This window comes from Lissotriton helveticus, chromosome 1_1 (genome assembly GCF_964261635.1).
Source record: "Lissotriton helveticus chromosome 1_1, aLisHel1.1, whole genome shotgun sequence".
NCBI classification, from domain to species: Eukaryota; Metazoa; Chordata; class Amphibia; order Caudata; family Salamandridae; genus Lissotriton; species Lissotriton helveticus.
The window spans coordinates 853,904,861-853,929,015 of record NC_136057.1 but is presented as its reverse complement, the minus strand read 5'-3'; the positions used below and the strand labels follow the sequence as shown (position 1 = coordinate 853,929,015).

General features: G+C 43.9%; 1 protein-coding gene across 1 annotated transcript in view; it reads right to left on the bottom strand.

The window, feature by feature from the left end:
* Positions 1-1,550: 1,550 nt before the first annotated feature.
* The window catches only part of LOC144818194 (sodium-coupled monocarboxylate transporter 1-like), a 139,591-nt gene continuing 116,986 nt past the window's right edge, over positions 1,551-24,155 (bottom strand). The window contains exons 11-15 of the mRNA XM_078675335.1: positions 16,711-16,797; positions 14,267-14,469; positions 11,362-11,465; positions 7,904-7,998; positions 1,551-3,240 (exon numbers count right to left, since the gene is read on the bottom strand). Coding sequence (XP_078531461.1) covers positions 3,109-3,240; positions 7,904-7,998; positions 11,362-11,465; positions 14,267-14,469; positions 16,711-16,797 — 621 coding nt within the window. The 3' untranslated portion in view covers positions 1,551-3,108. The remainder of the gene's footprint in view (positions 3,241-7,903; positions 7,999-11,361; positions 11,466-14,266; positions 14,470-16,710; positions 16,798-24,155) is intronic.

The following is a 24,155-nucleotide window of genomic DNA, read 5'->3' as shown; positions in this document are numbered from 1 at the left end:
CCCTAGACATTACCGCTCGCAAGTAACAGCTCCTTCCCTCCCCCTTTTCTCTGTCCCCTCCTACATTTTTCTCTCTTGTTCACTTCTTTAATTGACTCTATAATGTCTGTGCCGACGAGCCTCCTTTGTCTTCATATTTAAGCCACCACCGGCCAACGGATGTAGGTGGGCAGTGTTGTACTTAGTCTCATTTGAATAATAAAAAGAGATTTGTGTGTAACTTTGTAAGATCAACACCTATGCAATTTATTATTTTAATGTACCAACAATATGTTAATTGTCTATACAATTGTATGAAATTAAATTAAACAAATTGTATACTATACTCCAAACAAACCCTTGATAAAAGTTTTTGACTTGTTGCAAATAACCTATTGCATAAATGATTTTCACACTGTTAACACTAGCATAGTTCACCTCCCTTGTTGCTAGTATTGCCAAATGGTAAGGGTTCTATTATAGAACTTGTCATTATTCGCTTTTAATCGATTGGACTACTTATGGAGTCTTGTTACTTGTGAGGGACACAGTTTGTTTTTTCTATGTTCCTATTTACTCCAGAGCAAAGGTTTGTGAATACTATCTGGGCTGCGCAAGTGCATTTAATCAACAGGACTATAGCATAAAGATATTTAACCAGGGGCTACTGGCATGGCTTGCGGGGTTCGTGAGGGGGTTCTGCAGTGGGGGAATTTAAAAGGTAAACTTACCTTGAGGCCGGGTCCCGCATCGTCTATGCTCCTGCCTCTGACACGAAAAGGAAGAAGGTAGCCAGGCTCCCTCCCCTAAGCCAAATACAATGCTGCAATGTAGCGTTGTGATTGGTCTGAGCACCATCATATGGCTCTCAGCCAGGGACTGGAGGGGTGGGCATAGTAGAACACTGAAAGTGCGCATGACTGGTTTGGGTCCGAGAGGCCGACCAAATTGCCATTGCACACTTTAGGAGTGGGCAAACTCCTCTTCCCCTGCCCTGCTCAGTTAGCAGAGCAGCCACACCCACCAACCCGCCCGCAAAGGAAACATAAAATGGTAATAACTAAAAGTTAGTACCATTTTATCTTTTTGCTTCTCGCACGGCGAGAAAGCAGTGGGGTGACGATCCTCCCCCATAGCGGGGGAGCCGCCACTGTATATAACCAAAAATTGGCCTCAATGTCAGTATTAGTGTCTTATATTTAGGTGCAGTGAAAACAAATCATATTTGTGCCCTCAAAGTGAATTATTTCAGAAAATATTTGTTTTTCTATACTGTTTAAATTATTGTAAATCCATGATGTTGTCCATTTTATTGTGGCAAAGTAATTCATCCGTGAATATCAACGAAAAAATAAGTAGTTACTGGACCACCAGCAGGGAGCAGCAAGGTATTCGAATGCATGTTTTGGCGGTGAATAATCAGCTAAATTAATGTTTCCCATTGCCCTGCATGCCGAAATTCCTCAGCTAATTCATGCGGATGTGAAATCTTCATAAAATGCAGTGTACATGACCGTGCAAAAATGAAACCCGACGTTTATTTTTCTTATAACATACAAAAGTACAATGTGTAACAAATATGATTTTAATGAAAAATACAACATATTTCAAAAAATGTTTAAAACATTTTGCAACTGTAGAAATTACTGTTACAGAGATAAATCAAGTTGTCAATTTTTTTTTTTAGAATTTAGAAAAGGCACTGTAATATTTAAAACAGAAATGTAATTAGTATTTTCTAACACAGAAACACAATTTATTTAATCCGTATACACGTGGGATAAGTTCTAAAACTGTAAGTAATACGAATTTTGGAAATATGGAGTGCTACTTGCAGCAAGAAAATTCTTGGCTGGGAAATGAGAGGTGAGTAAAACAGATCTATAATGCAAAATTTCCGGAATTGTGGAGTCTTAGTTGTGCTGCTCTTACACTTCGATGTGATTTAAGTTTAATCAATGCTGTTTCTGTGTCGCTGCAGTCTGCATTGGGGATTTGTTTTTTACTATTGATATGTATTTTTATTCTAGCCTTGCATTCACATTGCCCTTGGCACTGTTGCCCAAGACGGACACATACTCCACTCTCTCTCTAAGAAGTGATAGTCCGCACACAGTTTCAGGTAAGGTGTACTTAAGTACGTAATTACAATAGATTACACATCCTACTTATATTGCCACCTATGTGGCTACTGTTGGCCGATAGAGAAGCTGTAGTCCAGGGGCTGGTGTCGGCAATTGGGTATTTCCTCCACCGGGCAACAGATCAGCCCTATGTCCCATCCCCATACTTGCCAATGTGAACACAAATCTCACCATGGATCTTGGAGGGGGGGCCTTGTGTCGAGCAGTACCTTGGAGGCCTTTTGGCCACCACCCTGCCCCAAACTACCTCCTCCTGCTCCAAAAAAAAAAGCATGTCTATGTGTTTTTCACACTCCTTAATGGGTGTCAGCAGCTCAAAGCCTTGGAAAACGAGCTGGAAATCCACTGTTTATAGTGTTTTTTAGTTTATGCTCCCTGCCACCATATGAAGTCGGCTCCTCACCAGGTGACCGTGTGATGGGAGCCGCTATCGTGCGTCACACTGTGGCACCCACTGTGTTAGTTGGCAGGTCTACATCCATTCCGACGTTCTTGCCACATTTGAAAAGAAGAGTATGAGCTTTGGCACGTCTCCAGTGCTAAGCATTATAATGCAGGTGTCCACTGTGTAGGATTATAGCACAATCATCAGTGTCTTTATGGGTCTTCAGAGCTCCTTTAACGCGGTGTGAAACCATATACATTGAATATATTTTATGTATTATCGTTGAAAGGGAGACTGCTTCAATAACATGTCCAATCCTCATTCGGTCTGCTACACCAACATTGCCATTTAAATGCATGCCAATGATAACAATGAAGTCATATTCAGAGGCAAGGAAAATGGATTTCAATATCTTAATACTGGCACCTTCTCCTTTGGACTCCAGATTTGTAAGGTAGCAAGTATACTAATCCCCACTTAGAGGCACCATGAGGACAAGTACAACCACATACCGGTTAACAGGAATCCATCTAATTCTGGTTTCTTGAAGTGAAACGTCCAATAGCGCCCTCCGTAGCTGCTGCAGGTAGATCTGATCGTTCATTTGTTGACACCATTAGCCGTCGGAGTCTCTTCCGTAATTTCCATCTCATAGCTGCTGAAGGCCGGGTTGTCAGTCCCATTTTCTGTGACAGGGTAAGGGGTCCAATTCAAAACCTTTACTTTCTCCTCCTGAAAAGAGTTAAGAGGAGAAGACATTAATTAAAGTCTACAGCTGAGGTTTGCTAAAAGTCATTCAATACCACCCTGGGTTTCACCTTGAGTTTCATGGGATTTACATGAAATGAGACATATAAAAAAGTCAGAAACATCTCCTTCAAGGGCATAACAGTTTCTTCATACTTAAGTACAAACCTTATAGCTGTTGAGATAAAGTAGTAAGAGGAATTTGTGCAAAAATATAATTTTATACTTTTTCTTTCAGAAAACTGTGTGGACACTGAGTTCTTTGTGAGATCTTAGTACTTCAGACTTCAATAGCATTAGCATTATCTTGTTTTCTAAAAATTCGTATTTTTTTACTTTTCTAGATGATGTGATTTTTGAAAGCTCGGTGTCTAATGTTGTATTCAAGCCATCTTGGATTTAGGCTGTTCGAACACAAACATTTCTAAATTCAGAGGCACATTATTTCATCTTTCGACTAGCACAGCTACTATTAACTTAACATATAGTTTTAGGATCATATAATATATTTTTTTTAAATTATGGATAATAGTCTCCAATATGCACCGAATAAAAACAAATATTGCAAATTCCCCCTATGACCTTCAACACGCTGAAAAATATTAAAACCTATTATATATATTGTTAGTGCTAAATAATTGAAAAAGTGTAATTCTAAAGCCACATTGAATATGTCAATGATACTGAGAAGCTTTCTACTCGTATTTTGCTCTGCGAAATGGATGAATTCTCATCTTTTGTTAATTCCAATGTCTTCCTACGTCATCCACCACACCTGATTGTTTTTGAGTATAGATTTTTGATAACGAATGACAAAATTAATCTAGTAATTTATATAATTTTTTTTACATAAAAACTATTTAAACACCAACTTGAGGTCAAAAGAACATGTTTCGGAGGAATTTTGAGGTTTTGTCAACACTCCCCTTTCTTATCCTAATGTGCGCGTAATTCAAAGCCTCATTGCAAAAGCGGTGGGACCGCCACGTCAAGCAGTCAGTGGTGATCCCACCGGCATCGGATCGTAGAGGTCTGCCTGCCACATTACAATGATGTGCGGTTTGAGAGACCGACCGCCAGGGATCCGGCGAGCTAAAGGAGCCCGCTGGACCGTCGAAGGAACTGCAATCCCTACAATTGTGGCAGTGCCTGCTCAGGCATTGCTGTAGGATGTCCCTTTCCGCCAGCAGTTGCATGGCGGTTAACCCGCCATAAAAAGGCAGGCTGAAAGTGACTTGGAGGCCCCTGGCAGGGTCCCCTTCTCCCTGGGCCTCTGCTATAGGCCCTGGCATATCCCTGAACCATGTCGCAGGCACCGCATGCATAGTGCAGGGATATGTGAGATGTGTTTATTTTGTACTGCAGCATGTGCTGCAGCCCGCCGCACACGCCACAATACAAACTATACACATTGTGACCAACTTGAAGGTGGTCGCACATAATACCGATGGCGGGACCACCAACAGCTAGTCTGGTGTCCCCATTCCCGACAGGATGGCAGTCGGACTAAAGTCCAATCGCCATCATATTGAGCCTCTAAAACCCTAAAAAAAAGATTAAGCCATAAAATATTTTGATATCCAATCTCTTGGGGGAATTTAGTCTGATGGAGATATGTTCTACAGGACCAAACACAACACCTAATAAGAGGTTCTGATGGTGTTAATACAATCTATTTATTAGAGCAATTATAGGGTAGCACTTAAGCTTTATAAAAATTAAATAAAAGCTGCTCAATCCGCTATTATCATGAAAAATTTGCTTCTGCTTCTAGTTTTTAAAATCATGAAATCCCTGATCACTTCCCCTAGTCCTCTTAGTGAATCGGTGAATGTCCAAAAACATTGTGATGAAATAGCAAATTTCTTCGCCACGAAGGTCTATAACATCTATTCAATGTTCCAACAAAGTGATCTGGACATAAATTTACCTCCACCCACTCAACAAGTTAGGCTGGAGGAATTTGCTCCGCTGACTCTACCAGTCCTATAGAAACTTCTGAGGGAACTTAAATCGGGATCTCTGGCAGACCCCGCCCCTCCTTCCATTCTGAATTTGGTCTCAGAGATTGTCTCCCCAGTTATTTTGGATGTAATAAATTCTTTCCTTGTCACGGGGCAGGTCCCGCTTCTCTGGAAACAAGAAAGAGTCAAAGCTCTTTTGAAAAAGCCCAACTTAGATCCTGAGGAATGGGCCAATTATCGCCCCATTTCTCTACTGCCAGGTATTAGTAAACTTGCAGAAAAATACGCTAATTCCATGTTAGCAGATTTTGTGGAGGAAAATAGATGCCTCCACCCTACCCAAACGGCTTTAGACGCAATCAGGGTACGGAAACCGCCCTTCTTGCTGTGGTTGAAGAAACTAGAAAAATCGTGGACAATGGAGGCTGCGCTGCGATCATCTTGTTAGATCTCAGCGCAGCCTTTGACACGGTAAACCATCAAATTATGATCCAAAGACTCAGGGAGGTGGGTGTAGCAGGGACCGCCCTTAAATGGTTGCAGTCCTTCCTCTCAGATAGATCATTTACGGTCTTTGAAGAGGATGCTCTCTCGAAGCTGATTCCTTTGCATTATGGAGTCCCCCAGGGATCTTCGTTGAGTCTCACCATGTTTAACATCTATATGAGGTCCCTTGCGGATGTGGTGCTCCTCTGGGGGATCCAGATGGTCACCTACGCTGATGACACCCAGCTGGTTTTGTCCCTTAGCCAACATGATAAAATTGACCTGAACCTTACTTCTTGTCTGGTGAAGGTGTCTGAGTGGATGGATCTGTCTTTTTCCTCAACTGAATGGTGCCAAGACAGAAATTATGATACTAGGCCATGCTGCCCCCATGAATTTAGATCCCATGTGGCCTAGCTGTCTTGGCCCTCCTCCTGCACCAAAGAAACAAATCAAGAGTTTGGGGTATGGTTCGACGCGAACCTTAATATCACAGTTCAAGCACGTAATGTTGCAGCTAACTGTTATGGTCTACTTTGATCGATAAGGAAGATTCTGCCTCTTCTGCTGTTTGAAGCTAGGCGTATGCTGGTCCAAGCCCTTATTTTATCATGGCTAGACTATGCAAATGCAGTATACTTTGGCGTGCCACAAGGAACGACTAAGATCTTACAGACTGTCCAGAACTGTGCAGCCCATCTTTTAATGAATGTTCCAAAACGTAACTCTGCTAAATTAGCTCTTCCCCGGTTGCATTGGCTTCCTGTTCAGGAAAGAATTCGGTTTAAGGCTATGTGCATTGTCCATAAGTCCATTACTGGTAATGGCCCCCCTCTGATTCAGCCCATGGTGCTATTATATCGCACTACTCGGACACTTAGATCTAATGACAAACAACTTCTGGTAGTCCCTAGGATCAAACGGACGCGGATGGGGGGTCGACGGTTCCCTTACAATGAGGCTAAATTTTGTAACCAGCTTCCAGACCATATTCGTCTTGAACATAACTATCTCCGGTTCAGGAAGCAGTTGAACACTTTTCTTTTTCCATGAGCAGTGGTGAATGATAAGGTGTCATATGAAGCGCTGGGATGCCCTTCGGTAGCCATGCGCTATACAAGTGTGTATTCATTCATTCATTCATTGCTTCTGCACACATGCCAGAATCTCTCGTACCCCTTCTGCATCCTTGTTGTAATGTGCACCAATAGTCAAGACTCCAAATATGATAATCCTCAATGTCCCAGACCCTCCTGGTTTATGGCCTTTATAGCCCCACTTACATTATGCTCTGGTCCCTGGTTTTGTGTCCCTTGAATGTATGACCTTGTGCTCTGCTGCTATGAATGGTAGCTAGCACATTCCAAAACATTTCAGAACATTGTTAGATCATTACAAATTCTTCCACTCACTCTAAATGATGTAGCAAAGTTCCCAAGGTCTCTAACGCAAGCAAGGAAAATGAAACCTCCTCTTTAATGGAGATAGACACCCATAGGCATAGCACATTGTTAGCTATGACTGAAGTAGATGATGTAGTAGGTTTCTCACACCAGTGGGCCGATGTGAACAGCTCCGGCTGCAATGCTGGTAGCTGTTCCCCACCACAGCATAAATGTGTGTAACTCAAACCTTATCACCAAGAGCCTCTCCTGGTTCACCTTCCTATTCTTTGAAGAGCACTCCAATGAGTACTGAACCCTTTGGTACCCTACTTTGCACCTACTCTACTTTGTATGGAACTTGAAGCAAGAGCAACATTTGTCTTCTAACAGTGAACCGAAAACCACCCTGCTATAATCCCAAAGTGATATAGATTTTAATATTTCATCCTACCAGTCTTTGAATATGTTATTGGAACAGCACTTTTCAAAGGCATATTATTGGGGAAATAATATAAGAATGGTGGCTGTTTTGAGCTTCACTTTAATGATGTAAATTTACAGTATTTTGGCAGGCGACAGCTGTTTTCTTACATCACTATTTTTAGGCAAGGTTTTTTACATCAAAGACTACTCCTGTTTTCTTGCAGATTTGGAACCTTATCTCACAACACAGGGCTGTTCACAGAGATTTGCCTGACAACACTCACTATGGTGATGCCTTAATTTCACTAGGGTTTAATTTTTATAGATCAGCGTATCATCTGCCTTCTCAAATGAGGATGTGAATAAAGTCAGTGGGGTGGTTGTACTTACTTTGCTGCCTCTACAGTACGAAATGAAGTCATAGATGTAGCTGAAGTCCCGTTTGGTTAGGAGAAAGTCTGGGTTAACTGTTTGCTTCAGCCCCCCTGCAAAATAAGCATCATAATGATATGGTTATATAAATTCCTAGTTATAAAGATATGTAGCAAATTCATTCTATGAACCTCAAATCATCAGCATAAACTATAGGCTCGACTCATACCATGAACTGAGGAGGCCCACCAAACAAGCTTTATAGCCAAGAGAAACGTTTTGGAACTCAGGCAACTCAGAAGACTTCTCTCCTGCGTAACCCCACATATACACAGCCAAGTTTAGCAATATTGGTTAAAGAAGATCACCTGAACTTTCACATAATGGCCTTTTAAAATACTAGCCAGACAGGCTCAACGAAGGTAAAACAGCATCCTATAACTAGCCTGGCTAATGCAGATACTTATGTATGTGGTGCACAGGACTTTAAATGGAGTGAAACAAATCGGTGGCCTCTCAAAGGGGTGTGGCCAATGGGATTAGGGTATGGTTTAAAAAAGGAAAGCTAAAAATCTGTTCTTAAAATTACACCTACAACAAGCCAGGACTATTGGCTTTGCCACTGGTTGTTAGTTGCATAAGATAAATAAGCACAACTATTGCTTCTCGTATAGAATATTGAAAATGCTACCGTTCTGAAATGATGAGACTGTGACTGTGTGTCTTTGAAGTTACATCACCGGCAATGAAGGATGGCACTGGAAGGATGGCACTGCTGCAGAGTTAAGATTTATGTTTTTTTCACCCTGAGGCTGATGGCAAAATGGAGAGCCCAATAGGGATCCCTCTCAGAAAATGCTTTTTAGAACTGCCGGGGCTGAGCAGCAGCAAGACCCATCCCACTTAAAGCCCTAGTTGTACAAATCAAATACCCTCAAGGGTCTGACTGAGATGCCATTCTATACCTAGGCACAAAATAGCCCCTACAGTTACCAACAGAGCTCTTCACTTTGCAAACCTCTTAAAACACTGCACTCGTCTGGAAGAAACCACATACCAATTATTTTTGGGATGAGGAACTTCCTCTCCCGGTTGGTTTAGTGTCCTGAGTGTAGTAATTATTTTAAAGTCCTGCAAAGTGCTTTATACAGGGTGGGCATCTTAAGGTCAGGAATTCTTACTCTAGTACCGCTAAAATTTAAAAAATTCAAACTGCACTAAAAAATAAGCTTTCTTTATACAGTGCATGTATGAGATAAAAAATGATATGTGTCTTTTGATGTAAGATATTACCATGATGAATTTCAATGGACACTATGAATCAGTCAGCAGAAAAGCGTTGAGAATACAATTCTCTGTTTGCATTGTTCAGCATTCCATCCATCAATTATTTCTTTTGCATATGTCGCCCTAAGTGGGAAGCGTATACCCAGACGTGGGTCCCGTGCTCACTACACCACTGGGTTCAAACTAGCCTTGCTAATGAGGGGTGAAACCCCGAAACCGGTCATAGGATGCTCGTTTCCAGTCCACGGAGGACCTGGCCAGTCAGTTCAAGCTGGACTGTACCCATTGGGCACAGGGTCAAGACTGATTTGCATATGGCTTGTTTCAAACTGGAATGGCATGGTGAACAAAAAAAAGATGGATTTAGGCCCAGATCTCTGTACTGAGGTGAATGTATGACATTGTTCTGCATTCTGTCCATCAATTGTTCTTTTAGCATTTGTCACCCCGAGTGGGACGGGTATGCCCAGACGTGGGTCCTGTGCTCTCCATGCCACTGGAGTCAACCGATCCTGGTTGATGATGGGTGAAACCTCGAAAATGGTCCTAGGATGCATGTTTCCAGTCCAGGGAAAACCTGGCCTGGCAGTTCCGGCTGGACTGGTACCACTGGGCACAGGGTCAAAACAAATTTGCATACGGCTGGGTTCCAACTAGAATGGCATGGTGGGACAAAGAAAACGATGGAATTAGGCCCAGATCTCCGTACTGGGGTGATTGTATGACATTGTTCTGCATTCTGTCCATCAATTGCTCTTTTTGCATTTATCAGTGAAACAACATCATGGCAGGAGTCATATCATACCTGAGAATAGAATGGAAAGTAATGTTGCTACAAAAGAGGAAGATTAAAGTAGATTCAGATGCGCAACCTAAATATACCATCCGACGGGGGAATCAAACAGGAAATGACAACCAAGGATGACAAAAAAGAAGAAGGACTTAAATCACAGGGGTCTCAGACAACAACACTCGATGAGCACAGATTACCCATGCCCCTGGAGATAGCACAACTGATCCTATATGCAAAAAGCACTATCTGAATTGTTCTTTTACAAGACCTTGGCCTAGATGTATCAAGCCTTTTGCGAATTGCAAAGGCCAAAATTCGCAGAATTTCAGCCTCTGCGAATCGCAAACGGTCTATTTGCATGTTTTGGCATGCATCAAAAAATCACAAATTAAGGAATAGCAAAAATTTGCGATTCCTTATTTTGCCATAGCATTTAAGGAATCGCAATTTTGCGATTCCTTAAATGCTATGCATGTAGCATTTTTGAAATGCGAATTTTGGTTAAGAAATCGCAAATTACCACCAACTTGTAGTTGATGGTAATTTGCGAATTCTTGAAATAATGCACAATTTGGCATTTTTGAAGGTGGCATGTAACGCACACACATGCCCAAAGGGCATGTATGTGCGCCATATGCACACACATGTACATTTCAGGGGTGCAGCAGGGTGTCCTTGAGACACCCCTGCACCCTTGAAATTATTCTCAATTTGTGATTAGCAAATTGCGAATCGCAAATTGAGAATTATTTCACAATCATTCCTATGGGCCTCCCGGCCCATAGGAATGAATGGGAAATTATTCCTTAATTGCGAATTCGCAAAATGCGAATTCGCAAATAAGGAAGACTAAGAAATCGCAAAAAAATTGCGATTTTTTACATACATTCCATTTTGCGATTTCTTATTAGCGATTCCTTAAAAATGGCTATTTAGAAATCGCAAAATGAAATCTTGATACATCTGCCCCCTTGTTTTCTGTATGTCAAACCACATGAATTTTAACAATTTCTATGTAGCATAAGGCACACGTGCAAAGCTGTATTATGCCAAATGCGAAGGCTTTTGGGCAAAAAGGAACCCAGTCAATTGCAGGGAGTTAGCTATTTTAACCAGTTCTTTCAGAGTCTCAGGTTGTGAGTTTCTTTGTAAACGATATTGTCTTGATGCTGTGACTGTGAGCAGTTGGTGTCATCGAGTGTAACACTCTCTGAGACAAACTATTTGGAATTTGTCTCCAAAGATGCAAAAACACAATGTGGCAAAAAGTGCCCTCTGTGTGGTCATGCAGCAGAAAGTTTTGTGCCGGCCAAATATGCTGGCTGACAACACAGTAGATGTAAATCAAATGTCGCTGTAGTTGTATTAAATGTACAGCCCGGCGGACATAACATACCTGTGAGAAGGCTGGCGATGACGCCAACAATTACAGCCACTACGGTCCCCAGGGTGCTGAAGTACAGGTAGGACAGTGAGTACCAGCTATCGGCCAGAGCAGGTCTGGAAAAGAAAGAGGATGCACGTCAGCACTTACGACTGCCAGCACTTACAACTTCTTTACACATAGATGCAGACAGCTAAACCAAGAGGATTTCAAATCATTCAAAAAATGATGTCAGAGTCAGCTTACGTCTCAACTTTCTGGCTTCCAAATACAAATAGAAACTCAACTTTATTAAAAGTATTATTATGACACTAGGAGTGTGAATGAAGAGGGCAGCCAAAGGTATTTAGGGGCCGATTAGGATCGCGGTTTTCCCGCATCCTCCGGGCCGGCGGAAGGCACCGCCGGCCCGGGGGATGCGGGAAAACCGCTGGGGAGGCACAAAAGACCCACCGCCAAATTAGGATGGCGGTGGGTTTCAAAATCGGTCCGCAGCTTTTCCGCCGCGGTCACCTTCCGGCGGCGGCGGTAAAGCTCTAACATGGCTGGCGGTGCACATGGGGGGTACACATGGGGGGTACCTATGGTACCCCCCTGCATTTGCGTGCACGAAGCGGCAGGCACCGTGCGGTGCCTGCCGCTTTGTGCATGCAAATGCTAAGCATGCATATTCAACCTTGCGGCGGGTGCTGCTTCAAGCAGCACCCGCCGCAATGTTAAATATTGAGGATGTGACCGCCAGGCTGACGGTCACATCCTAACTGCACTGGAGGGACCGCCGCTGCCCCTGCGGACGGTCCCTCCTCCTCTAGGGTGGCGGAAGGACGCAGGTCCGTCCGCCATCCTAATGAGCCCCTTAATGTGACCTGTAACATTAAATGAATCTGTGTCTCGAAACAATAAATTCACGACGAACTACACTTTGTCGTCGCCCAAAATCAATCCCTTTTGGAAGTGCATTTTTATATTCTCATCTTCAGTGTGAGGAGTCCTATGTATTTCTTTTTTTTATCAACGACACCATAAATGCCCATATCAAAACAGGACTGAGTGCTAAAATAATTGTTTCTACATGTTTAAATATACATTACTTTTTGTTGTGAATCAAAGAATTAATAAACATGATAGCCACGTTTTTGATTTAAGAGATCTAATTTCCTATTTCAAGAGTTTGAGGAGATAAGTGAACATGTGGAGCAATTAATATATTTGCGCAGAAGCATGGAGTGTCCCAGGAATGCTCCCTTTGCTCTCGATGTATTGATTCATGTGGGAATCTCTTTCATAAAATCTATACAAAAAAGGGGAACATTTTTACAAGTAATCTCAGCTTCAAAATGAACCAGTGGTAACTGGTGACCAGTGTTAAGTGGTAAATTGTTTCTTCTGCAGCTTCAGTCTCTGCTATGTTCAACCCATATTTTCCAAATTCCTGTGCTGCCCTTGTCAAGCACACTGCGGCCTAAAGATGTAACTATAATGTTTGAACGTTTCATTATTCGTGCTGTAATACACCAAACACAATTCAATCAAACCACTGAAAATCCTTCCTCCCAAAATTGTTATCATATATATAACCCATTCATTTCTCTGAGCAGTACTTCATGTAGCTACACTGATACTATTTGATCAATATGAAATGGAATATCAGGCCTCCCTAGATAAAACTCATAAATTCTGGGGGCTATTATGTTTCTTTATGGAAAGAGACAACATGTGTACAAAGTAACCCTGTATACCATAATATAACCCTATGTTCCCCTATATAGTAGGGGTTCAAGTCATACTCACCGAACTCTCTTAAACTCCTCGTTTTAGAAACGTTCCTACATTGGAAATACTCTTCTACTTAACCCGAAAGTATAAAGCTAAAACTCTATATTGTAGCTTAACTTTGCAGATCATGGGCAAACAGCTGGTCAACGCTTGTGGACAGTGATGGTGCACTAGACACCCGGACTAGAGTAGACCATGAACCCTCATTCTTTGCTCACAATGAAGATAACAACACCAACTGGCTGAATCGCCTGGTGTAAAATTTAGTTATATTGAGATTAATCTTGCACTGTGGAAAGATCCATTTTAGCTCTTTTTTGTTGATATGCAGCTCCAGCAATCAGACCTTGCAACCAAAAACCGCTTACAAAACTGTTTTTCAGACCTAAAAAATATCTCTTAGCTCTACATCAGTTTAGCCGGCACCTTTGCTATCTGGCTGAGAAGCTCACCGCCTCCAGTGGCACTCAGTACATCTTCAGCCAGGATCTCATCAGAACATAGATGAAGAAGAGCAAAAAAACAAGGCAACAGGCCTTCTCCCTCTGTGTACTCAGGATCTTGAACAACATCCACGTATCCATGTGAAACGCCTGTTTAAAGAACACTACATCATGTTGCAGCAGCCCATAGTCACTTTTAGAAGCTAGCTAACCCTTCAATCACACATTGACTATGTCTTTGCCATTGACTGTGTAGATCACTCTTCTAGCGTTCCACTAATTGCAATGTATACATATATACATACACAGTGAGACTCACTTGGAGCAAAGGAGATGGCATTGTTTAAGTAAATTACATGAGAAAAGTGGTGGGGTGTGGACAGGTGTACGTCACAAAAGGGTGGAGTCATTTAATGGCCAAATACCTTTGGTGGGGTAATTGCTTTATTACCAAGCACGAGGTCATCTCTTTTAAAACGTTTTTGTAATGCGAGGTATGCATAGACCATTTCAATATTCCAAAGCATCTTTGACTCCTTCCCCACAACCTATATACATTACCAATTAGGTCTTCGTCTCCATTTCCCCACTTGACTCACTCCTTTCCCTTTAGCCCTTGCCTCTCTAATTTTCACCTTGTCATCTGTTCTCTTATTTCATCTGTCTGCTTCCTGGCGAGCAGAAGACACATCGCTCACCTGTCCAAGTCTGTGGTTGTTGTAAGGGATGTTATGGCAGGCATTCCCGTTGTTAAGGTCCAGTTGTTGTTGATGGTAAAGTTGCACCCAGCAGTTGTAAGATCTAATGGCAAACTTCTTTCTGGAAGAGGAGGATAAATCTGAGATCCGATACCGACCCACAAGGAAACAGTGAACCCTGCAAGGAGACCTATGATGGAGCCCTGAAAAAAAAGAGAATGTTTTTTAGTAATGATAAAGAAAAAGAAAGAAATGTAGTATCTGATAATCTATCGGAGCACCTTTTGTGTCATCAGGAGGATGTAGGCGAATAAAAGATTATGAAACAATGTTTCAAAATGTCAGTAAACAATACGAAATGATGCGAACAAAAGAGACTGTGAAAAAGCTAACCTGTGCACAGGCAAAGATGATGAAAACACTGCTCAGTTAAAACAACCACAGTGTGGACAGGAGTTAGGGGCATTGGGTGGTGGCCCGCAGGTGGGAGTCCACTACCCAAACACACCTGTTGAACTGGCACATTAAGCACTGCGGTACAATACACAACAAAATTACCTCAAGGAGACTAAAACATATTTACAATCTATTGAGGGACGCGTTAACATTATCTGCAGTGGTCTGATTCAGGTGGCACCGCACATCTTTAGGCCATATTTGATTGCTTTCCCTTTGAAAGGGTGTCTCGTGTCCTTAGAAGAAAGAAAGGCGTTTGTCATGAGTAATTTACACTGTCTAGGATTTGCCCAGAATACTCTAAACCTGGCTGTCCCCTCTTTAGGTCTCAACCTCCAGACACCTTAGGTGTCTCTTGTCAAAGACCCGTTGTCTATAATACAATATATAGTGTGGGCAGTGGATCAGACCTTGGTCGTGACTGGGCAGCTTCCATCTCGGTTCCCTTCTCATACTGCTATTGAATGTTTGCCTCATCACTCTAGGGGAGTGGATCACTTTGTTCTCTCCCCTCTGTTCTCAAGCCCTCCGCTTTGCTAGCCCACTCCTTCCCACCCGCTTCATTATTGATTTTCAGTTGCTTTAATATTACTTGTGCATGGGCATGGTAGATGAGTACTGCTACTAGGACACTCTCTTTCCGATCTTTTGCGCCCCTTTCCTATCTACACCCGCTTTTTATAATTACTTTGGTTTCCTTTTTCCATGGCCTGGTAGCTTTACACTGCTGCAAGGTTACTCGCTTTTGGGTTCCCGTGCTCTGCACCATCATTTCCCCCCACAACCTTTTGCCCCCAATGCCAAGCTTTTTTGGGGGGGTTTCTATTACTTCAGAAGGCCCAGCAGCTTCACGCAGATACTGTGCTACTTGCTTTTCCATCACCTCTCAGGATCATTCTTTATTTATTTTTATTTACTGTTCCGAGATGGCCATCCATCTCATTAGAAAGGTCAATTAAAACACAGTAAAAAATAGCCACCACGTATTAGTGCATCAGCATGATAGCCATTTCTAAATTATTTTTCTTTCCGTTTGAGAAAAATTATCCGACTATAGCCCCCACATTTGCGTGTCCATGCCCTGCCGCTATCTTTAAATGTTTTTTCTTGGAGCAAAAGAAAAAAACATGCAAAGTGGCCTCCTGCAGAAGCTATTTTTGTTCTGTTTAAGAAAAACTGTTACATAATGCCTCCAAATACACGTACAGATGTGAGCATGGTGAAGATCTAGAGAGAAAAAAACATTTGCAAAGCAATAGGTTTCATGGGAGAGCCATAATGACTTTGGCAATGCTTGTTATCAATCAATGGCCTAGAACTTGAGACATTCATTACTTTACCTATAGAATCTTCATTATATTATTTCACTTTAGAATGGATATAGCAAATGTAAATGTAGTTGAGCTTATATAGCGCACAGCTACCCGCAGTGGGTTTCCCGGCGCTTGCTTAGGGAACCCTTCCTGGTATTCCCCTGTGAGATAGCAGGGTATCCACAAGGTGAAAGTCAGGCATCCCGCCGTGAGGGGCCGTTGTGGAGATTAAGCAAGCTATTGCCCAGAGTCGCAGAGTGTGAACCCGTGAGTCGAGGAGGCACCGGGGCGAGAATTATCGAGTCCGTGGAATTTTTAGCCCAAGACCCCGCCGAGGCGGGGAATTGAACCCTGGTCCAGGACCGATCTCAGCTTCCGGGTCTGCTGCCTCTAACCCCTGAGCCACACTTCTCCACTGCCCGATTTAGATCATGGCTGACGCACACCGGAACATGATGAGTGTTTATGGTGATGGTTTTACATTGGCCATACATCAATTCACACATGCATAAAAACTATGGTATAAGTTATTTGTCCTTACAATAAAGTGATGCAAAAGAAAACTTACCAAAGTCAATGTTTCATTCTGTTAAAAGAACATTATTCACTCTACATATAGATCTTCATTTTTATAAACAAATTCTGATGCTGAACTGACAGCCTGCGTGTACTTACTACTGGTGTTGCGCAAGGGAACAAAATGCCGAGGGAGAACAGCCCCAGCAAGGGGCCTCCGACCATGCCGAAGATGGAGAGCGCCGCCTGAAGAAGGAGAGGGAAGACTTGATCAGTTCTATTGCTCTGTATTCAGTGTAGAGAACATTATGCGCACAGCTGTGTATAAAACAAGACACCCCACCCAAGGAAGGGTCTTCAGAAATGTACTATAGCAGTGGTTTATTGCAAGCATGTAGGATACATTGGTAAAATACACCCAAATCTTCAGCAGAAGTATTTTGAGGTGGAATCTACTGAAATCCAGCAATTCTGAAGTTATTGCCCGCGGCTGGATCATCCCATATAATACTAAAGCACGTGCTCAGTGCCTAGAATTCCCCCCAGTAGCCGTATGGTGTTGATCTGACCTGCCGCAGTCCGCAGGCGCACGGCCATTCTATGCCTTCAGTGCACGGAGGTAATTCACTTAACCCCACATTTCTCTGAGTTAATGCTTTAAATCCGATAGGACCGCTTGGATACAGAGAGCAAGGCTTCCCTCGTTCTGCTTCTTCGCTACGCTATCTGAAAATAAAGTAATAATTCAGAGATATCCGATTAACTCACTTTACGCACTGCAGGCGAATAAAACAGGCACTGGGCGCTACGTCAGCAAAGTCCATCAGGATATGATCTTGACAAGGATGCAAATGAGAACATAGTACCTATTCCCACATTCGTGGGCATCTTAAGCAGCATCCTGGCATGGGAGAATTGAAAAGCCCACGCATATAGTTGTAAATCCGGAGCTGCAAGACCCCCCTTTTCTCTCCTACGCCTGATTTTTTTCCATGATATCCGAGCTATGCGATCATTCCAAATAAAAGAGTTAATATCGCTTTGCAATTTTGCTATGATAGAAGGCTCAAAATAAAGCGGAACAGTATTAAACAAAAAGGAAATTTTGGGCAAAATAGACATTTTAACAAGGTTAACCCTACCCAGAATAGAAAGCGGGAGTGTAGACCAAGACCTCATAAGTTTTCTACATTCTCTTGCTACCAATGAAAAATTCAGCGTTGCAATTTTGTCTATGTTTTTAACAATAGTGAGGCCAAGATAACGCATAGAAAGACTCAACTGAGCCCCTGCCACTGGCTCGGGGTCATTCCACTGCATCATCTCAGTTTTAGATGCATTGATTTGGTATCCAGATACCTCACCATAGTCATAGGCCAGAGCAATTATAGAGGGAAGAGCGGTACGGAGATCTGAAGAGAAGATGAGAATCTGCACTACTTAGAGGAGAGGGAGTTGGCCAACAGGGTTTTTTGTTTAAATTCGGGGATCCTAAGTTTTTTAAAAAGGTGAAGCTGAAGGTATTATTGGGAGTGACAAAAACGTGGGTTAAGCTAAGAGGCTCCATAAAACTGGGCTATTTTGCAGGCAGGTCTCCAATGTGGGATTCCCCGGGTTGTCCAGGATGGCTTCTCGACAGCTTGGCAACACCATTGAGGGAGGCCGGTTTGGAGGTTTGGGGGGATCTGTTCATAAATGGTTCTCTCCTCCCTTGGGAAGCTTTACTAGCTAGAGTAGGGCCGGGTCTCTCTAGATTCAAGTATTTACAGATTGCGAGTTGGGCTCATTCACAGCGTTCAGCTAGGGGGAGATACCAACTGGGAGGAGATAGCAGCTTAGTGGCCCTGATGCTGGACAAACCTCCTGTGAGTAAGGAGATTTCAGTCTGGTATCACTTATTATTGGAAGAGGTTGGCGGTGATTTCACTCTACCGGAGACATTGTGGAGCGCTTCCTTTATTGATCAGGACATTGATAACATCTGGCACGCCTCTTTTAAAATCTTGTGGGACATAGTGAAACCAGCCTGGCTGCGTAGGAACCATCTTTTTACCCTACACAGGGCATACTATTCACCACAGCGGCTGTCGAAATTTTCAATAAACTCCCCTGTAGCCTGCCCTAAATGTGGGCTTCTGGCAGCTTCTGATATACATATGTTTTTTGAATGCCCACTCTTGCTTTCCTACTGGGATTCAATTAGTAAACTATTGACTACATCTTTGGAGGTAGAAATCTCAATCAATGCAATGACTGCAATTTTTGGAATATTCTCGGGAGTTCGAGGCCCTGCTAAGAACCTTCTTTTTTATTGCATGTTATTGGCCAGAAGAGAAATCTGCAGGAAATGGAAAGACTCTGCACCTCCTACGTTGTTAGACTGGCGTATCTCAGTCCTGCAAACATCCAAAGTTGACCTTGCAAGATCTGGCAATCCCGAAAAACGTAAATTCTGGCTTCTCCTAAATTTGAATTAGTTGGCTTTTGACTGTGGTTTTTTTTTTCCCACTGTCCTATGATTAAGCTGCTTGGTCTATCCCTATTTTTTCTTTTCAATATACCCAATGGTTTCCCCCAACGGCAGTGGATATCGAATTGCAGCAACATCTCCCTGCTACGGTTATATTGTGGTGCTTTATGGAGAGACGTGATTATACTGAGTGTCAACATTGAATTATCGGTGAAAGCACTACCAGTATATCTGCGACAGTATATTCCTCTCTCCCAGAGCCTGATGCGATATACCAAGGGCGAAAATGAGGACACACAAAAAAAAAAAAAGATGCAAATGAACAGTATTTGCATACCAGACTTTTCATGCTAATTCTAAAAATAAAAAAATAACATGGAATTCAACCTAGTTCCTGTCTGAGCAGAAAACGTCACTCATGCCTGCTCTGCGTATTCTCAAACTCTAGACTGCTCCGTATTGAAGTGAACCCTGAAGTGCAACGACAGCAACCTCCTATTGACCATCTACTATTTCAGAACCTTGGCTTCTTGGAACATGAAGGGGTCACCGTAAGGAATGTCCCAGGACCATCTAGTGAAGTTACTGTAGCACGTTACCAGTGGCTGCTCCTCCGATAAGGTGGAGGAGTGTCGCCCCACTGCCAGGAATAGCTAGGAAAGGAAAACATAAAATGATAATAACTGAATTTTATTATCATTTTATTTTTTCCTCCTGCTGCGGCAGTGCGTGAGGAGGCAGAGGGGAGCTGCAGGGGAGGATTGGTAGACACTCCTGTGCGCAATTACTGTTTGGTCGCCCCCTTGGGCTGCCCAAAACAGGCATGCACATTCCCCTGTTCTCCATGCAGGCTGCATTACAGCCTGCATGGAGAACATGCTAACCTCTCCAGCCCCTGGGTGAGCGCTGTGTCATGGCCCTCATACCAAGCACAATGCTCCATTGGAGTGTTGTGATTGGCTTAGGAGTGCAAGCCTGTCTGCCTGTTTCCTGTTCCGACCTGGAGTGGGACACAAGTAAGCAGGAGAGAAGATGCGGAACCTGGCGGTAGCAAGGTATGCTTTATTATTACTTTTTTAGGTCTCACCTCCGCAGCGCGCATGTGTTGCAGAGGATAGAGACCTTCAGCCATTGGTAGAGCTTTCCAGTCAAAAACGTGCACCCGTTGCATTGCTTCCAATGGCAACACATGCACGTCTGGCTATTCATTCGCGCGAGCAGCTGGCGCCAAATGTTATCAATTATCGGGCGCCAAACCCTCGTTCCCGCGAGGGAATCGCACCGGCCCCCTCCTCTCTCCCCTCTCCCCTGCTGCCAACGAAGGCGGCGCCAGGACACAACGGAAACGGCACTGGGAGGTCTTTACAACTTGAAGCGCTCGTTTGCACACAGGTACCAGATATCAACGCAGTTTGCAAACAAGCTGTTTACGTGTTCTGCACAAAATCACTGATGCATGTTCCAAATAACCGGTGCACATAACGAGCAAGCAGCTTGTTCACAAAACTGCACACAGCAGCCCCCAATCTAACTCTGCAGGCAACATACACACAAACTCTGCAGACAACCTGTACCCAAACTGTATACACCTAAATATGCACTGCACGCAGCCGACTGACAGGTTCTGCGCACCACTTTTATAACTGAACACAACTTTCACTAGAGGTGGGCGAGCCAACAGATTGCCAGGGGAAGCCGAGCCAGAAACGAGCAAAGGGTCTGATGAGGCTCTTAACAGCCTCTGCACGAAACGAGCAATCTAAATCGTGCAACAAACATCGTGAGAAAATATGATAGTCTCTTTAAAATTGAAAAAGATAGTTCACATACAGAGACGTTTGACCTCAGTACACCAGATTATTTTTGTACAGCTCACACCCTCAATTTCTGTATTGAAAGTTGCTCTCATATCTGACAACGAAGAAAAAGGAGGCTTTGTGAACTAAAATATTTTCCTAGGATCACACAGTTTGGGAAAGCGGGGAAGCCAGAATTGGTCCAAGGTTTTCTGGTTTCACATTACGCAATTCGCCCACTAGATGGCTAGCTCTTTCACTTCTTTTTAATAGCAATGGTTTATGCTTTCTTTTTGATTCTTGGAGCATCATGGTAGAGTGTAGGTGTCAGGAAGAAACCACATTGAAGCTCGGCAAGTTTTGGGCTCGGGAATCCAAGAGGACCTCGAGCTTGGCCGGAGCCAGGCCTCCGGATCAAGTCTTCAGTGGCTGCCCATTGCTACATTTCACACAAACCGGCCGTAGCCTAAATACAAGCTGCCTGCCTGGGCACAGCCAGTGCACCAGCTCCACTCACAACCAGTGCACAAGCACCTCACACACCAGCCATGAAGACAGTCTGCACATGTTTTTCACTCAGAGCTCACAACCTCAACACAAGCTCTGTGCACATTTACACACCCAGTGTACAGCCTACACCCAAGTAATGCCCTCCTCTACATAATCTCTGCACATCAATTCTTAGTTTCTCCGCACAACTTGCCTCTGACGGCAAACCACCTGTACACAGCATGTACATGAAGTATACCAACAATCTCTTCAAAACGCCTAAAATAACTGGTAAATAAACTATCCAAAATGCTTACACTGCTCAGCCACAAAGAGTTGTATGCACCCAGCTCACAAGCTGTACTACACACGAAAAATCTTCTAAACACACCCTATACTTGAACTGCCAAGGCGCAATCTGTTAACAACATATGCGCATAACCTGTACACAGAATCTCATATAGATTCTGTGCACGCCCTTCTCGTGCGTTGCATACAGCCTGTACACAAGACTGGTTGTGTTCTGCAGACAATCCTTGCACGCCTGCACACTAGTACACTACCTCTGCACACATTCTCAGAACGTGCATACAACGTACAACCCGTGTACAAGGCTGTAGCCTTAAAAATAGAACACCCTCCTCTTCGAACCATATACCAATTGACAGTAAGTGAGGTGAGCGAGTCTGCCAGGCACTCATGGAAGAGTTCTCCCAGAAAGTATTCAGAAATGCCCTTCCTGTCATCCATCCTTCTTTTCGTCTGTTTTCCTCCTTTACTTCTTTTGATCCATATTTCTGGTTCTTCCCCACCTTTATTTCCTTATTTTTCCCCACCGTTCTGTCAGTCCTTCTTTTTATCCATCCACTTATCTTTCATTTACACCGTCCTTTTGTCCATCCATTCTTCCTTCTTATCATCCATCTTTCTGTCTTTTTTCTTCCTTTCTAATCCATTCACGTTTCTTCTCTTCCATCTCTCCTCCCATCTTTTCTTCATTCTTTATTTAAACCTTCCACCTATTAGTCTCTTCACATATTCATCCTTCTATCATCCATCCATTCTGCTCTACATCTTTCCATTCATGCACGCCAGCCATCACCCAGCCGTACTTCTCTCCTTCCATCGTTCAGCTGCTCTTTTTCTTGGTTGCTCCACGCCACAGTTCCATCATACCGTCCTCGTGCAGTGTCATTCAAGAGCTTCTGCTTGGAGATAGCAGTCTTGGATCAAAGCGAAAAAGAGCTTTGAACAAAATGTTAAAGGTTTAATATTAAACTGAACTTCCCAGTGGGACCCACCCCACTGCTCAAGCTGCTAAAGTGAGGGGTTGATGACGCCCCTGCCTGTACACGAACTGCGTACACAATTTGCACGCCATGTTTCAAACCTTTGCACACAAATTCCAAGCACCTCCGGGATCCATTTGTAGACAAGTTCTTGACACAACCTTCACATACCTTGAACGCATTATGCACCCAAGATTTGCATGCAACGTGTTGCCACTTGCACACAACCTACACGTAACTTCTACATACGCTGTGTACCTGTGGTGCACACCCCTCTACAAGCTCGGCACATTCAACCTTTGGGGCCCATTGGGGAAAGGGAGGGGGGGGAAGAAAAGCACCGACCCGAGACTCAATGTAGGTGTGAAAAAGGCCGCTTTATTGGAAGCAGGTGCATCCTACACAATAACATCCTTGGCCTGCGCCGCACAATCTAAACCTCATAAATATGTAATTTCCTGACTCACCCCCACCCCCTCCCCTAACTGATTCCCACAATCCACAAACAGTAACAATTAGCATAACGTCAATTTGCCTCTCCACCTGGCTAAATACTTTATTGTGCTTGACCTACCCCCCGATAATCCAAACAGTTCTCCTACTCTTCCCCCATATATTAGGAAGAACCGCTCCTACATGCAGAATGCACCCCACACCTGCTCCAGCGACATGCGAAACCCCCCACCCAATCATAAAACCCCCTTGCACCGGCTTCCAACAAAACATCGCCCAAAATCCCCCGACACCCCCAAACTCCCCCGAAAAAGAAACTCCCCCGAAAAAGAGAAATACCTGCCCTTGGGGGCCCCCTCACTGTAACATGACCCAGGGAGGGAGGGAGGGGAAAAAATGTCCATCCGCCAGCCCCCGCCCGGCGGCCGAGACACCACACTTAAAATGGTGTCTCTGCCGCGTGCCCGGCCGGATACCAAAACCCAGCCCAAAAGAAGCCCAACAAAACCCCACCCCCCAGCCCAAAAGCTACCAGAACACCCAAACCCGTCCCCGGGCGGCGCCAGCTCCACCCCCCCCCTTTCCCCGGCCCCCAAATTCCCCCGGGCGGGGCAGGCCTCCCTTTGGTCGGCCGCCCCCCCCAGGACCCCCTTGGGGCCCATTGGGGAAAGGGAGGGGGGGAAGAAAAGCACCGACCCGAGACTCAATGTAGGTGTGAAAAAGGCCGCTTTATTGGAAGCAGGTGCATCCTACACAATAACATCCTTGGCCTGCGCCGCACAATCTAAACCTCATAAATATGTAATTTCCTGACTCACCCCCACCCCCTCCCCTAACTGATTCCCACAATCCACAAACAGTAACAATTAGCATAACGTCAATTTGCCTCTCCACCTGGCTAAATACTTTATTGTGCTTGACCTACCCCCCGATAATCCAAACAGTTCTCCTACTCTTCCCCCATATATTAGGAAGAACCGCCACTCGAGGGACGTGCTAACGGTCCTCGACCCCCCCTAGGACTCCCCATCCCTTAAACCCGGGACGTGCCGCATGACCCAGCCGGCAGGACCACACCCCTAACCATATGGCGTGCCGCTGACCCCC